The sequence below is a fragment of the Apteryx mantelli genome, chromosome 12 (assembly GCF_036417845.1).
Source record: "Apteryx mantelli isolate bAptMan1 chromosome 12, bAptMan1.hap1, whole genome shotgun sequence".
Lineage (NCBI taxonomy): Eukaryota > Metazoa > Chordata > Aves > Apterygiformes > Apterygidae > Apteryx > Apteryx mantelli.
In genome coordinates this window covers 11749829-11765268 of record NC_089989.1, presented here as the reverse complement: position 1 = coordinate 11765268, position 15440 = coordinate 11749829, and the positions used below count along the sequence as shown (strand labels likewise).

Sequence of the window (15440 nt, the reverse complement as noted above, 5' to 3'; positions counted from 1 at the left end):
AATGCGTGCTTCTGCTCAACCACTGCTTCAGAAAAAGAACAGACAAGACTGTTTAAAGTCTCTCGGAACTGACTGCTTGTTTTAAGTGCGAGACGTCTTCAAATGCAAGGGTCTGTGCTATACAAAGATGATCATGGACGCATTAGTTCTGGCTTCTCTTCTGTAAAACTACTGCTAAGAGAAAAGCAGTTTTAAACCTGACAGCTGACATAAGTCTACGTAGATTGTTAGCCTGTAGCTTGAAAAGAGCAAGCAGCTGTGCCATAAGTAGTGCTTGCCTGCTTTTTGCGTTCTCTTGTGCTGCTGCAGGTGCCTGGTGCCTGCTTGGTTTGAAGCCTCTGTCATTGCTTGCCTACATCCTCCACCACGTGAGGGTCTGTGAAGAAGTGCTTCTGTGGTGTCATCTCCAGTAGCTTCAGATGTTCACCCCTGCATTGACTTTGTCCTGTTAATTGGTATCCAAAGGAGAGCAGTTGCCTCCTGCCAAACTCCACTGTAATCTGTAGTACTCTTTAAATTGAAGCTAATTTACAAGACCAGGTATGTCCTGCTGATGCTGTTGTCTGCCATTCAGTGACCTGCTCTTCTGTTATTCTTTCTAGTGCTCCTCGGAGGTCCTTGTCTCTTCCTTCCTCCTGTGCTGAGCACAGTGGTCTTATGCTTTGCAAACTTCTTGACTCCCAAGTCTCAAATAAAATGAATAACAGGATTCTACTCTGAACACTGAAGCAAATGTATGTTCAGTTGTTCTGCTTGTACAGATTCCTTGACTTAAATGCTGCTAACCTTGGCCATCTTATAAAAATTGGATATGTGAGGCTTACATGTGCAAATTAATTGATTACTTTGATAGTTGGTCAGGTGTGTTCTGAAGTTAGGCCATGGTGGAGTTGTGAGAGCTTTAAGCCTTGGATCTTCTGCAGTGAGCAGTTTGCCTGGAATGGCCTAGAAATATATAGGAAGCATATAATGCCATTTAATTAAATCTTTTAGTTTGTGCTAGAAAACTGAAGCCGTAGAACTGAATATCTTTCACCTCTTGCCTGGGACGCAATCATCTAGCCTTACCTATTGGTTCTTTTCAGCATTAGTCGTGTGTTTTGTGCTGTCCCTTAGTGACAGCTGTATATTTTCAAAGAAATACTGTTAGGAAAGTGTGCAGAGAGAAAGATGCCATTGCCTATGGTGAATTTGTTGAACACTACAGTCCACGAAATAGGTTGTCTATCGGTGTCAGTACCCTGTATGTTTTGAATAACATTTAAAGTTGTGGCCCCCAGCACAAGTATGTGGCACCTACATACGATTGTGTGAGAATCTTGGATTAGTGGGTTTTTCTTTCATATTTCTAGTACTCATGCTGTGAAGAGGAGTTTGGAAAATATAAAATCTGAAGGCTTGACAGTTGGAGTCTGGAAGGTGAATTTATCACTTCTCAAAGTTGTGATTCAAAAACCCAGATTTTCATGGGACATGGCTTACGATTTGTGAATGCTGAGCACTGTCAGTAGCGGGGATATTTTTTATCCTAACAGTCTCTCTCAATACTGTTTGCTGTACTCTGTGTGTGTTTAAACCTCCTTTTCTCCTTATAACCTTTCCCTAAAGGTGGCTTAGGCGCAAGCTTTCTTCTGGTCCCTAACTGAAGGCTGCACTTACAAAACTAAACAGTCTCACCTCTTTCAAAAGATAGGTAGGAGTTTTAGGACATGCTAATTCTAAAGGGAAGAGAGAATGACCGAGAGGGAACAAGGAAAAGGCTGAAGCCATAAAACTTAGTTTGTTCCTCTCTGTCTTAATGCCATGAATATTGCAAAGCTAGGTATCTTAAACCCCATGAAAAATGGGGGAAATGGTAACCCAGTGCCAGCAAGCTTAGCATGCTAATTGTGGGCCAGTTACCTGACTGATAAGAGCTTTTTAAATTTTGCCTTTACACTGCTGATGTCAAAAGAAAAGTATTTTGTAAAGCTGTAGTAAATAAAGCTTTATAACATTATTATTATTATTTTTTAATCTATCCCTTAAATTTATTCACAGGGGCCAGCCACCTGTGTAGCCTTCTCAAGAACGGGAGACTTGTTTGCTTCTGGGGGTTCTGATGAACAGGTATGTGAGTGGTTTAATTTAATAATTATGTGCCCTGTTCTTGCTGTTTTCTCTTAATACCTATGCTAGTGTACCTAGGCACCTTACTGCTTTTAAAGAGAGAACAGCTGTTTAAAAAAATGGCGCGGGCTATTAAACGTAGAGTTTTTCCTGACTGAGGAAGCATGTAAGCTGAATTGGTTGGAAGTGAGGTACATACAACAGAGGAAATATTACTTTATATACAGACCTTGTTTCTTACATGCTTTTCTGAGGCATCTGCTTCTGGCTGCTGCTGGACACTCGGCTAGACAAGTGTAAAAACGATTGCACTGAGTCAGCCTGAAGATCCGTGTAGCCCAGGATTGTCTCTGGCATCTGCCACTGGCTAATTCTGAGGGAAAAGCGTAAGGACAAGGCAAGCAGGCAGAACTTCTTGCAAATAGTCTTCCATACTCTACTGATGTACAGTGCAGGGGCCTTGTATTTCATAGTTCTCAATGTTCCCCTCCTCCCACAAATTTGTCTCGTCAATCTTATTTGATATTAAGCCATCTTCAGTGCTGAGACCAGATGGTTTCATGTCTGATTGGACACACGTATAGGCTGCAAGTCTTTTGATTAATGGTAGCCTGCTGCCAAGCTGTGCGAATGCTGCAGTTGCACGACTTTTGGGGTCAGAGCTGGACTTTTCTCTGCTGAGCTCCATGTGTGCACCAGGACTGAGAACGTAGGTATCTCATCCTGCTGGTACCCTTTGTGTAGAAGCTTTTTGTGGATGAAGCAGTTGTGTAGGTATCTCTTCCTTATGCTTTGGTTCTGGGTTGTAATCCGGATTCACATTTCTTCATAAAAGCTGCTGGATTTTATTTTCTGCTGTCAGTGGGGTGAAGCAAAAACATACCCAATATGTCTGTACCATCCTGAAGTGACTTGCTGTGTTCTTCATAGCTGGTGACAGTTTTATGAGCTGTTACTTTTTAATTCCTTTTTATAGACCTGCTAAGAAAGATGGCATAGCTTTCTGCGCTGTCTCTTCAAGACCACTTTTCATTTAAGCTTTTAAAACAGACTCTTTCAAAGGAGAGAGTGAGAGAAAGAGAGAGAAGAGCATCTAGTTTTTTGTCTTATAAAATTATATTGGGGTCGCTTTATTAAGGTTTGCTCTTGAAATGCTTATCTAACGCAAGAAATAAATGTGCCTTTTGCTACTGTTTCATTGCCCCTCAAGAGCTGTGGTGATGCTGGAAGTTGCATTTATATAACAATTTATTGTTATTTATTTTCAATAGGAAAGAAGACTGTTTTGGAATACAGGATTTTATATCCAGCTCTGATAGCCAAAAAGCTGACTTTTGATTTGTAGCTTAAGAGGATGAGTTAGCCTACTTTTCTCCATTGTATAAAGGACATTCTTTTAAAAAGCTTTTGTTCTATCAGATCCTTCTTTTTCTTTCTATGGGTTGGGATTTCTTTCTATAAGGCAATGTTCACTGCAAATGAGATTGACTTTTTCCCTTAAAATGTCTCCTGCTACTGTTAAAATGAGACAGTGAATGGTAAAGCTTCCCCCAGAAGATCCTTTGTAAAAAGGTATGTTTATGGCATTTGACCATATACTAACTTCTCTGGAAGCTGGTTCCTTTACGGCTCAAAGCTGCATACCTTTCTGAAGGTGTGCGTTGGGAAGACTGGCTGTAACTTTCCTGTTTTTAGCTTTCGTGAAGGAATTCCCCCACTCCTGTTGGGTTTGTATCTGAAAATGCAGACAATGCTCCCTTTCATGCGTGGAGAAAAAACTTTAACGTACAATATATGTATGTATTATAAAACAACATTAGTCTTAGATTGCTAGTTTATAGTCTACGAAGTTTTTTCATTGGAATCGACCTCACTGAATACTGTCTTCTGGACCTGAGAGGAAGTAATGAGAAATAATGATAATCAAGAAAAACTCTATAGATCAGTGAGAAAGTTTTGTGAAGGAATTTGCTTATGTGAAGGAATGTGCTTATGACCCATCTGAAAAGACATATTAATTACTGAACTGTTAACTGGCCTTTTGTATGAGTCTACTGAAATCAGGAAATGTCATTTGCACTCTGTGCTGCAAATATATGTTAGTTTTTAATGTAGTTAGCATGGGTGACCCTGCTGAAGATATAGACAGACTTTAATGCCAGGTAGGGGTATGAGCAGGCACTTGTTTTTGTCATGTCTTCACTGAGCTGTGTTGCTCTTCTCTTAATCCTCACGTTAGAATATGTAGCAGTGTCTGTCTTTGTAGTAGCACCTTTGCTCGCTGTGAAGACATGATCTGTACAGTAAAAAAGCATCGTCTTTTCTTCTGTTACACAGTGGAATGGCCTGACTGGATAAACATGCAAGTACAAAAGAAAAGGCCCTGTGTATTTCATGGAAAGGAAGGGCAGAAACTGCAGAAGAAGGATTTTACTCCATAGATTTGCTTGATATGTTGAAGTGGTTAATATATTAGAGGGGGCCCGGTTCCAGCTCCTCATCTCTTCTAAAATAGATACTTATTGCATTATGGAGAGAAGGTGCCTATAAGTAGGATTTACTTTTGGTAGCTAGTTGGCAAAATAGCTTAAGATCTCTAATACAAGTTTCGAAGTACTAATCTCTCCGGTCTCTGAGAATGGCTCTCTTGGAGGGGAAAAAAAAACGAGCACTAGCTGTTTGGTGTGTGACTCATAAGTGCTATAATGTAGAACATAGTATTTTAATGTACTCGTGGCTTAATGGTATATTCCACATGTTGCTTTGAGGTTCTCTAAGTAGCCTTAGTGCCATGATGTTCCTGACCAAAGGAATGTTGGAAGAGGTCATTTTACCCACTGAGAACTCCGTTGTGCTACATCTGTGTTCAGTAACATATTTACAAGTAACAATCTTTAGTTTAGTTCCTGAGCACTGGAACAGGTTGCCCAGAGAGGCTGTGGAGTCTCCATCTTTGGACAAATTCAAAAGCTGTCTGAACACAGTCCTGGGCAACCTGCTCTAGGTGGCTGACCCTGCTTGAGCAGGGAAGTTGGGCTAGATGATATCCAAAGGTCCCCTCCAATCTCAACCTTTCTGTGATTTGATCAATGGTAAAACTGCCTTTGGCAGGCTTTTGTGTGCATCTGCTGTCTCTTCTCTGATGTGGTGACAAAATTGACCTTTAAGTAAAGGTAGACTGAAAGTTTTGATACACTTAACTTAGCAACTTGCCTTTCTTCTGCAGGTGATGGTATGGAAGACTAACTTTGATGCAGCAGATTATGGTGATGTGCTGAAAACACAGAAGTCTGGCGCTAGTGTGGATGGGACCCATCACAGCCTGGTAGGTCAGCATAACTTCATCAGTGCTGACTGTAGGCACTTCAATTTCCATAGCTTATTTTCTGCTACAGTAGTGCAAGAATTTACATATTCAGAGTTTCTTTCCTGAAAGTTTTCTGTAACTTACAAAACGTGACTATTTCAGGCAATCAAACTATAGAGCCATCTTATTTTTTTGGTATGAATCTGAGTTGTAGGAAGTCTGTTACTAATGAATCTGGTGTTGTTTCTGTTTTTCTGTAAAGTAAGTATGATTAAAGAAAATGATGTATAACGATATGTTAGAAAAAGGAGAATACATGTAGTGCATATATATGCATTTTTCACCACATTCAAGAATTTGTGGTAGGCTTGGACAATGTTATACCTGAGGAAGCCCAGACATTAGTAACAACTGAAGTCAATTTTGAAATGAAACGTTTAGGCTGCTGTTGGTCTTGAAAATAGATGTTCAAAATATTTTTTCATTAATGGCTAGCAGAGGCAAGGCATCTGTGCAGAGACTTAACGTAAGTTAGAAATAGGTGGCATAGTGTACTAGAGCTTTGTTCCAAAATATTTGGAGGCATCAGCATCAGTACACATCCCTTCCCTGAATCATGTGTGAAAAGACTATTCCTAATGGATGAATTCACCAGCTGAATAAATCAGCGTGATGCACCTGGTATAAGTGTAGTATTGATGTTGGACATCATGACTATTACAAAAGTAACAGTTTAAGGTTATTGGCTATATGAATTATAATTTTTGCACACAGTGATGCTTCACTTAAATTTTTGTATTGCGTTGTATCACTCTGGACTTTTTTAGTGTTTGAGTATACCTGTAGGATTCTGGAATACGTTGTTACAGTGGCTGTATTTTGGTACATCTGCTTCAATGTGTGGTAAGCTAAAAATTAGATTGTGAACTAGTAGGTTTAGGCATCTGTGGTGTGTCTTAATTGAAAGGTAAGCTTCTAAGTGACATCTGTTGCTCTGTGATAACATCCATAATCTTATCAGCTTAGCTCTTCTTTACTGGGCTGCTAGAATATGTTCTCTCTCAAATATAGTAGCGTGTTTACTTTAACAGGACTTCAGTCCGTTGCTAGAAGTGCTGGAATAGTCATAGTATTTTGTAACAGACAAGATTCTAGTGTAACTTGTTGCAGCTGTAAACCTGATGCCTTGCAACATGCAGTGCTCTGTCAAGAGAAGCCATGAAAACAGAGAATGCAATGCTGGGTGAGAAGGAGAGAAACTTAGAAAGTGATCATAAAAAGAGGGAGGAGGTAAAAGTCTATATTGGTCTTTGGCTAGCTTTGGCTAAAACCGACACCTTCCTTTCCCTCTTCTCCTGTATCCTAACCCTAAGGTTTTGCAGGCCATGAAACCAATGACATCTTTGTTTATTAGCCCATTGAGCTGGACTAACTTTGAACTCTATCTGCTTTAATTTCAGATATTCTGCATAGTATAATTCTGGGCTGAAATGTAGCAGAGACAGAGAAAACCTTTATGGAAGAAATACCATTTTCAGTAGGTAGTATTCCTAGCAATAGCATAAATAATGTTGACAAGTTATCTTCTAATACAATATTGCAGTAAGATTACCCCAATCTGTACAGCTGTCATTACCAGAACATGTTATTCAGTGGTAATTTAAGGAAGGGAAAGAAATGCCTTCTCTTCTAAAATTTAGCTAATTCTGGAACCTCTGTCAGCAGCTGGTAAGACGTGTATTGAAGGTAACTTTTTAACAAAACCCTTGAATAATGACTTCCCCACCCAAGCATCTGTCTTTCCTCAAACAGCTGCATTCCCCTGTGGAAAACAGCTTACTTGGCAAATGTCCCGTGGATGCTGATGGGACCAACTTTTTGTATTTGTGTACTGCTGAGAAGCAAGTCCACGTCATGTATCGTTGATTGACAAGGATTTGCTCTACTTGTGCTTTGAGCCCATGGGAAGCCGAGAACTGCAAATTCCGAGGGGCTTAATAAGCTGGGTTGGACCAGGTGTTGTGTTTTTAGAGAGGGCAGAGTGAATCTGTGTTGAAGCGTGCCAAAGAGGCATACTTTGTTCTGGGGACCTAAATTACTTCAAAACAGTATTTGAACTGACACCCAAATGCCACCTTTGGCTTGGGCATGCAGCATGGGAGCTGCTGTTCCCATTGGTAGTACCTGAATAAAAAGCGTGGGAAAGTTCTTGTATTACATGTAACTTCTGGAAGATCAAACTGAGAGTGATAGTCAGTGGGATTTTTCTTTCATATTTATTCCTGGGGTAAATGTGGTGTTATCTTTTGGTCTGAGCAGTACAAATGATGCTTTCAATAGATCTTCCAATTTAGCTATGAGCATGAATGGGGACCTGTAAGTTAACCCTCTGACTGCCTTCAACAGTAAAATTGTCCCTGGTTACATAGCAGTGGTGGAGGTAGTAGCAATGGAGAGCTCTGTAGGTGGTAGCTGGCACAACTAAAATGGATCATCTATTGATGCAATGCAACGGTGCGATCTCTTCTGTGCAGTTTTCTTGCCTTTCATGAAGTGGTTAGGAACGTTGTTGTTTTGCCTTGGAACTGTAGTGCAGCTCTGTTCTGCTATAAAGAAATGGAGTTTTAATTCCTGTTTCTTGTGCTACACAGTCTGATCTGTGCTGCCAAAATCAAGATAATGTTAATTTTGGGGGGTATCAGCCATACTGTGGCTGTCTGCTACAAGAACAATCGTAAAGCATGCGAAGGTAGGGCCTATACAGTCTCTGCTAATGGCTGACTAGACTTAATGAGAATGTGGAAATGTGAAGACAGACAGTCCTCAGTATCCTTGTATTTTAGTTTATTAAGAATGCAACACTTCAATCAAACTGTTTTAATATAAAGTTAGAAGAGGAAGATACAGAATAAACAATGTAGTCTAAGAGCTTGTATTGAATCCCAGCGATTAAGTTTAATTTTAGAATTTATATGAAATGTTCTTCATTGTTAAAAAGAGGCTAATAACTCTGAAAATGGCTTGGCTTATTATTTTAAGGAATGTGCATATAAATGGAACATGGAAACTTTGACTCCATAATAAAGTGTCCATTCATGGCAGTCTATTTTTTCTTTCAAGTAAAGTTCTTTTAGAAATGTGTTATTTTAGACTCCTTTTAACAAGCACTGTCACTGCTACAACCAACTGTAAGAGTTATTTGACTGTATAGTCCTCTTCAGCAGGGCTTCATTTTGTTTTAAGCAAAATGTTTGTTTTTAAAAATGAAATACTTATGCAGGTGGGTTTTGTGTAGTTGATGTCAGCTTTATTTCTCCTGCTTCTCTCCCATCAAAATCGGGCTTAAAACTGCAACCTGTGGTTTTGGATTCATGCTGAAGTCACCCTTTCCTTCAATGAAAAGGGAAGCTGCTTCATCTCTTCCTCCACTGCCGTGTTGCTGTGTCAAGATTCTGCTTCTTAAATAAGACAGAGATTTTGCAGACATACTTTTAAATGTAGCTATACCCCAAAGTCATGACTGTCAGTGCTCCTTTTCAGTACTCTTTAAATATGTGGACATTACTCTTGACGCATCTTGAATCACTATTCACCTTTTACCGAAGTCAAAGAAGGTACTTTTTTCCGAGGAGACCGTATGCTGTGATGTATAGTTGTGGGATTCCTCCCCACCCCTTAAGCATTGTGAAAGCATAAATACTAATCAAAACAGTGGCTATGTAAATACACTCCATTTTGTATCTAGTTTTTCATGGAGAGAATCAGACTAATGCGCAAGTGCTAAGAAAGCGTAACTGAATGCAGATGTCAAAATTAGCTTGGCATTGAGATGGGTAAGAAGAAAAAAAGAATCCTTAGTAACCAGTGGGATAAAAGGGGCATGAAATACTGTCAAGGTTGATGAGTTTGAAAACAAACTTGCTCTAAAATGATTTTCATTTCAATAGGTAGATGGAGATTGCAGCCTTTGGAAGATGCTAGTTTCTCAGGCAGTTGGTTAATTATGGTTCAGTGTATTGGGCTTGTTTGCAGCAATAGGAGCTGGAAAGTTGCTCTGCCCACCTGCTCGTGTTTTCTGTAAATATGAGGTTTGGGAGATCCATTTGTCCCTGCACATGGCAGTTTTACTTTCAAAGCAGGATGGAAGTGAAAGAGAAGGCGTTGATGAGCAGCAATTAGTCATGACTATGGTAGAGTAGACATAGACAGGAAAGTGATAGTGAATACTAAAGCTGCTGCTACTAAGTATTGAGTAAGCGCCTGGAAACCCCAAGTTCAGGGGCAAGCACCCCTGCATACATGCTCTCTGAAGCTCATGGGAAGAAATGAAGTCTTACAGTCCTGTGCCTTGATCCTATTAGCATTTGGGTGTTTGCTTTGATCTAGATGCTAAGGAGTCAGAGTAAATTCACACTTTAAGCTGAAATATTGAGAGGTGAGGACCACTAAAGGAAATTCAAGATATAAAGCATAGATTTTGCATGTGATTGCATATATATGGGGTCATATGCTTGTCCTTGAGGTCAGCAATTCTGTGTGAACTGTATAAAGAGTTCTGTAGGATTAGATCAAAGAACATATTTCACAACATATCAGATCCAAGAACATTTACTTGAGATATATAGTCTTTAATCCTACAGTGTTATCTTTCCAGAGAGTAGGTAACCATGTTTTATTTTGGGGTTTTCATGATGGATTTTTTTTCTCAAATACAAGGAAAGCTTTCTACATGCGTTTACAACTGACATGAGCGTAGAAGAACATTTATTTCATTATGTGATAGATTTGCTGCTATTGTTTGACTAATTCCAAGAAGACTGTGTATGGTAAAGTCTTAGGGACAAATGCTGAACAGTTGATGTCACATCAACAGTTAAACGTTTAGAAAGTGCTTGGGTGTTTATCTAAAGCTACCCTGAAAATGGTGAATAAAAGAAGTGTCTTATGAGCTAAGTTGGTGAATATAATTTTTCACACAATGTTATGGAAAATAGGAAATATAATTGATGTAGAGACTCTTTAAGTCATGCTTAAATATAGGCCTTCCTTAGGCGTGTTGTAACTCCTCGTGGAGAGTACTGTATTGCAAAGAATGAGGCTGATGAGACTTTCAGTCTAAGCTTCTGAAGCTCTTTTTGCTGTTGTATTTAACTTTCTAAGAAACTTGTTTGAAACTTGTTCAGGAGTCAGTACCTCAGAAGCAAAACTATCTTTAATGGGGGTGGCTTCAACTGTCCAAAAGGCAGTGATGGACACGGTTTAAGTGGTGTATGTGGTTTGTTTGCTTATCTCAAATTCAGTGGATGCTCGTGAGAGAGGTAATAGGTACAGCAGAAGATAACCTTACAGGAGATGATGGCAAAGTGTGTGTGTCTTGCCACTTTGGTTGTGGATTCTGCAGCCGTGTAACCTAAACATACCCTGTACATGGATGCAACATTATTCTTCCTGAGAGAGGTCTTATATGTGCAAATTTTTGGTTTTGTAAGTAAGCTGTAGGATTAGTCTAAACAGTACAGCCAGCAGGTGTGTTAGTTACCCTAGTTCAGAATGACACTGCTTACCTTTCAGCTCCCGGTGTGAATCAGAGAGACCCACTCATGTGAGCGGATATGAGACAGCCACAAAAGCAGGTAATCCTGTGGTATGATGGTTTGGGAAACCGAATTCACACAAGCAGATGTGCAAAGTTCCTCTGTGTCATTCCTCTGCCAGGAAGTGTTTCTGCTCTTTTAAAATTCAAGAACACAAATGTGTTAAATATCTTGTTCTTCTTAAGATAAATGGTACTCAATTGCAGAGTTACCGAATGTGAGAGCTAATGGCACAGCAGACATAGTCATCTGCAATGTGAACAAAGTGAAGCCTTGGAAGACCACCGCTTTGGCAGATGGGACTTTTAAATGAAAGGTAAATAGCCCCTGACTCCTCAAATGTGTATTGGTTTAGACAGGCATTCAAGCGTCTTTCTGCAGTACCGGATTTCAGTTTTTCTTCAGAAGGCATTGGATGATGCTTATTTCTTCCATGTCTGTTTTTTCCAAAATAATTTTGTTGAATAGGTTTGGAGACTAACTTCTTGTATAGCCCATGAAACTTTATGGGGAGATTGTCATTTCAGCATGGTTCTCCCTGTTTAGTTTGACTGGGAAATCCTTCCTGAGCAAACTAGAGCCTGAATAATTATCAACTATAATGAATTTCCTGAAGAAAAGGGTGTTGTGCCCTTTATGTTTGCTGTCTCAGTAAGTACACTTTCATATAACTTCAATATTGTTTATATTCTCTGGAAACTAATTTTTTCTTTGAAAAGAAATTGCTGTAAAAACGTGTTCTCACAACCATGATAGTTCATACTTAAACTATTCTTAAAGAAAAGTATGCAAAGAAGTGACCATCGAGTTTTCTTATGTCTACTGAAATCTAGCTGAACTTCTGTATCCAAATCTACCTGTCGGCTTTGCTCCCTCTGTTTCGTGTTTTCTGACCTCGAGTGCCTTCTGTGCTTAGCCAGTGGTCTCTGTGCTGGCTGTAGCAGTTCATTCTGTTAGCCAGTCATTCTTTACGTAAATAAATTCTTCTGGAATTACTCATATGCCAGATGTGCTTTTTCACTTCTGACCTTTTGGCTTCCAAATCAGTAACTGTCTCTAATTTTGGTATCCATTAATACTTATGAATGCTTTTGTACTTTTTTTCTTTACTTTCTGTGCAGTCCCCTCCTGGGAAGGCAGTTTCATGTAGTTCAGCACCCCTTGTGCTATTAAGAACTGAAGAGCTGCAACTCTGCCAATGAATGTGAATGTGCTGTAGTTTGCATCTGCTCCCCCTCCTATTTTATTTTTTTAAGAGTTGGAAGGGAGGAATCTGGTAATCAGCAGCAGGGGATCCAGCCTTCAGTCTTCCAGTTAAATGTGGTCTGCAAAACAATTTTTTTTTTTTCCCCTTCCCTGACCTGCTTCTTGTCACTTTATTTCCCTGGGGTCTCTCAGGAGGATGTATTCCCACTCCAGGAAGTTTTGTAAATAGCGAGTCTTGGTCGTCTTGGAATAGGTATGTAGGTTATTCACTTAAGAGAACATTTGTGATAAGTGCTCAAGATGTCCATGTTTCCACTGCTTTCTACTTTGCTCTGCCATCCAAGCAGAAGTTTTATAAGGGTTGGCAGCAGTCTTACTAGAACTGATGAGAAGATGCCAGCAAGTGTCAGGAACTGCCTGAAAACCTCTGCCCCAAATCTTCCACAAGCAGTGCAGTTGCAGACAGTTACTCACAGCTGCCTCATTTTTACTCTGCTTTTCACGGAAGCAAGCCCGCTCTTGGAAGCCTATTGTAACAAGTGACCTTGTTGCATTTTTATGGAGAGGTGCGAGGAGAACGCAGAAGAAAAGGCTTGTACTTTTCCCTCCCTCTTTGGAATGTGGCTAAGGGTGGTCTTTCCCTTGACCTGTGCCTGAAGAGGCTGTATTTGTAAACTATTTGAGATCCAGAACAATGACATTTCACTACTTAAGACTTTTTTTTCTTCTTTTTTTACCCAAAGCATGTAGTAGCCATTTCTGTGCAGGAAGTGTACTCCTGTGGTGTCTTCTTTCCATCTCACTGGGAACTAGAGCTTTACAGTGGCATAAACTCTAACCCCAAAAGGTGCTGGACACTTATTTGACTAAGGAGCTATCTTGGTGAGAAAACATGGCAAGTCAGGAATGTGTGCTTGATCTTTTAATGTCTGGATCAACATTCTCATGAACTCTGGAAAAATAATCATTCTTCCCATGGAAGACTAGTATAATTAGTAGGAATTATGGTTAGCATGGGCCAGAGAAAGTGCACTGCCCAAGGGCTAATTCATTTATAAATACATGTATTCTTGTTAATAACAGAGATACAAGCTTGATCTTATATTGTATATTTACAGGCTTATCTGGTATTTCTTGCCAAATTTTGTCTGATCCCCTTTATCCTGGTACAAATAATCTATTTCTGATCCAGAACATCAGACACGAAGGTATCAATGTTGTATGGTGTTGCTGCACAGTCCCTTGTGGGTGGCCACTACTGAGTGGGTAACCTCTCAGATTCATCATTAAAAAGACTTGATCCAGATGAGCCCTGCAGTCCATCTCTAATTCATTGAAGAATGAAGTCTGGCAACAGTACCAGGTTTCTTCATATAAGGAAGCCTGAATTTATCTAAGCAGAATTGTTTAACTCTATCAGTTTACTGTGCTCTTTGTGGAGTTTCACTGCAGATCTCTGACTTTCTGCATCTTAATTTGATTGGAAACTGCATCAGAGCCAAATGAATGTTCTTCTCTCACTCCATGAAATCAGTGTCTACCTCATGAGTAGATAAGAGCGGAGGTTCTTCCTGGAAGATATTAATTGTTAGCCCATTAACAGTGTATGTTACAGCTTTTTTTGTTGTTGGATAAAACTGAATTTTTCACAAGCTAATGGGGTTTGTCCCTATGCTGCTGCTCTTTCCCTGAAACTCTTGAGTTTGCTTCTCTGAAACAGTCAATGGAGTTAGGGAAGGATGTGCAGGACAAATGAATGATTTTGAATTTTAACACTTCTTGCGTCTCACTGCAGACTGGTTATCAGGGTTTTTCCATCTTGTATTAACAAACAGCTTAGAGAGGCAAAGGTGGGATGCAGGCTTTGTCAGCTTGACTTTCAAAGGTTCTCTGAATGACTTGTAACAACTTTGCTGATTAGTAGATGCAAGCAGCCGTATAGTTACATCTGTCTTCTGCGGTGTTCTGGTTTGACAAGATTTTTGCAGAAATAAGAGGATCAGATTTTCACTTTTCTCTTCTTACAGTGAGTGGGTTTGTTCTTTGGTTAACAGTTGATGCTTCTAGTGTGTTAAGATTCTTGAACAAAATAAGGCAAGTCATGACAAGGCATTATGGGTCAGAATAAAAATTGCCTTTTTAGTTTAGCACCATTTCAGGCTAGCTGATGTAGATTCACCCACTTATGTTGCTGCTGTATGTGGCTTGTTTTAATAGTTGAGTCATAATTCGGAGAAGAGACAGAGGCAAGATTTTTATTTATTTCCAAGCTGCTATTCTGTGTCAGCTTTGAGAGATGAATGAAGACGGCTTCAAGCCTTAACAGTTTAAGACTCTAAATTTTTCTGCTAAAATCTAAACTTGAAATGAGTGAAATAACAAATGAGCACATTGTTGTTTTGTGTTTATAAATATATATACTCTTTCTTTATATTTTGATATATATGTGTATATGTATATTCATATATATTGCTTCATTACAAAGAGATGAATGATTCTGATGAGCAAAATGACATAGAAGCTGTTGTTCATACTTCATGGGACCGCTGTGTGTGTTTGCTTTTTGCTATGGAAACTGTTGCTTTTGGTGTTTAAAAAAAAAAAAAAAGCCCATAGTTAGCTCAAGACTGAAGATAAATGCTTTCTTTGCTTCTGTGTTTGGCAGCTTTTTCTTTGGGAGCTTCCCCAAAAGCGGCCTTAAACAGGGCCAGAAAGCAAGTTTGAAGTAAGCAAGCTTGATGTTCATTCAGTGCAAGTTCTTTTGACGGCTTTTGTGTTTATATTTCTGTTCCCATACTACCTTGTTTCCATACAAAACTGTCCCTTCGGTCTTGTTTTTCGGTGACTTTATTCTCCAGGAGCAATATGTTAGGATAGCCAGTTGAGCATCATTTGTACAGCCAAGCTTAATTATTCCATCTTAAATTCCCCCAAAACCTCTTTGCACCTCTTAACGAAATAGTAGGGACAGTGGGAGGGGGGGAATTGGTCAAGGGAGGTAAAATGTCTAGGAAAAGACAAATCTGAAATATTGAAGGTGAATCCTGCTGTTAGCTTTTCCTTCTCAATAAATACAGAACTGCTTTATTTTTTTTAAAGCAACTGATAGCTGTTTGTTTTGCCTGTCCATAAAGTTTTCTTTTTAACCAGGCTTTCAATGTGTGGCATCACTGTTTCACATCTTCACTCATTACAGAAATGCCATTGTTGTTTTTATAAACGTA

The 15440-nt window shown here is 39.4% G+C and overlaps 1 protein-coding gene across 2 annotated transcripts in view; it reads left to right on the top strand.

Annotated features, from left to right (window-relative positions):
* Positions 1–15440, top strand: part of POC1A (POC1 centriolar protein A) — a 67351-nt gene that overhangs the window by 30187 nt on the left and 21724 nt on the right. For both annotated transcript variants that reach the window (XM_067303195.1, XM_067303194.1), the window contains 2 exons: positions 2041–2109; positions 5336–5434. In XM_067303195.1, the coding sequence (XP_067159296.1) occupies positions 2041–2109; positions 5336–5434 (168 nt within the window). The remainder of the gene's footprint in view (positions 1–2040; positions 2110–5335; positions 5435–15440) is intronic.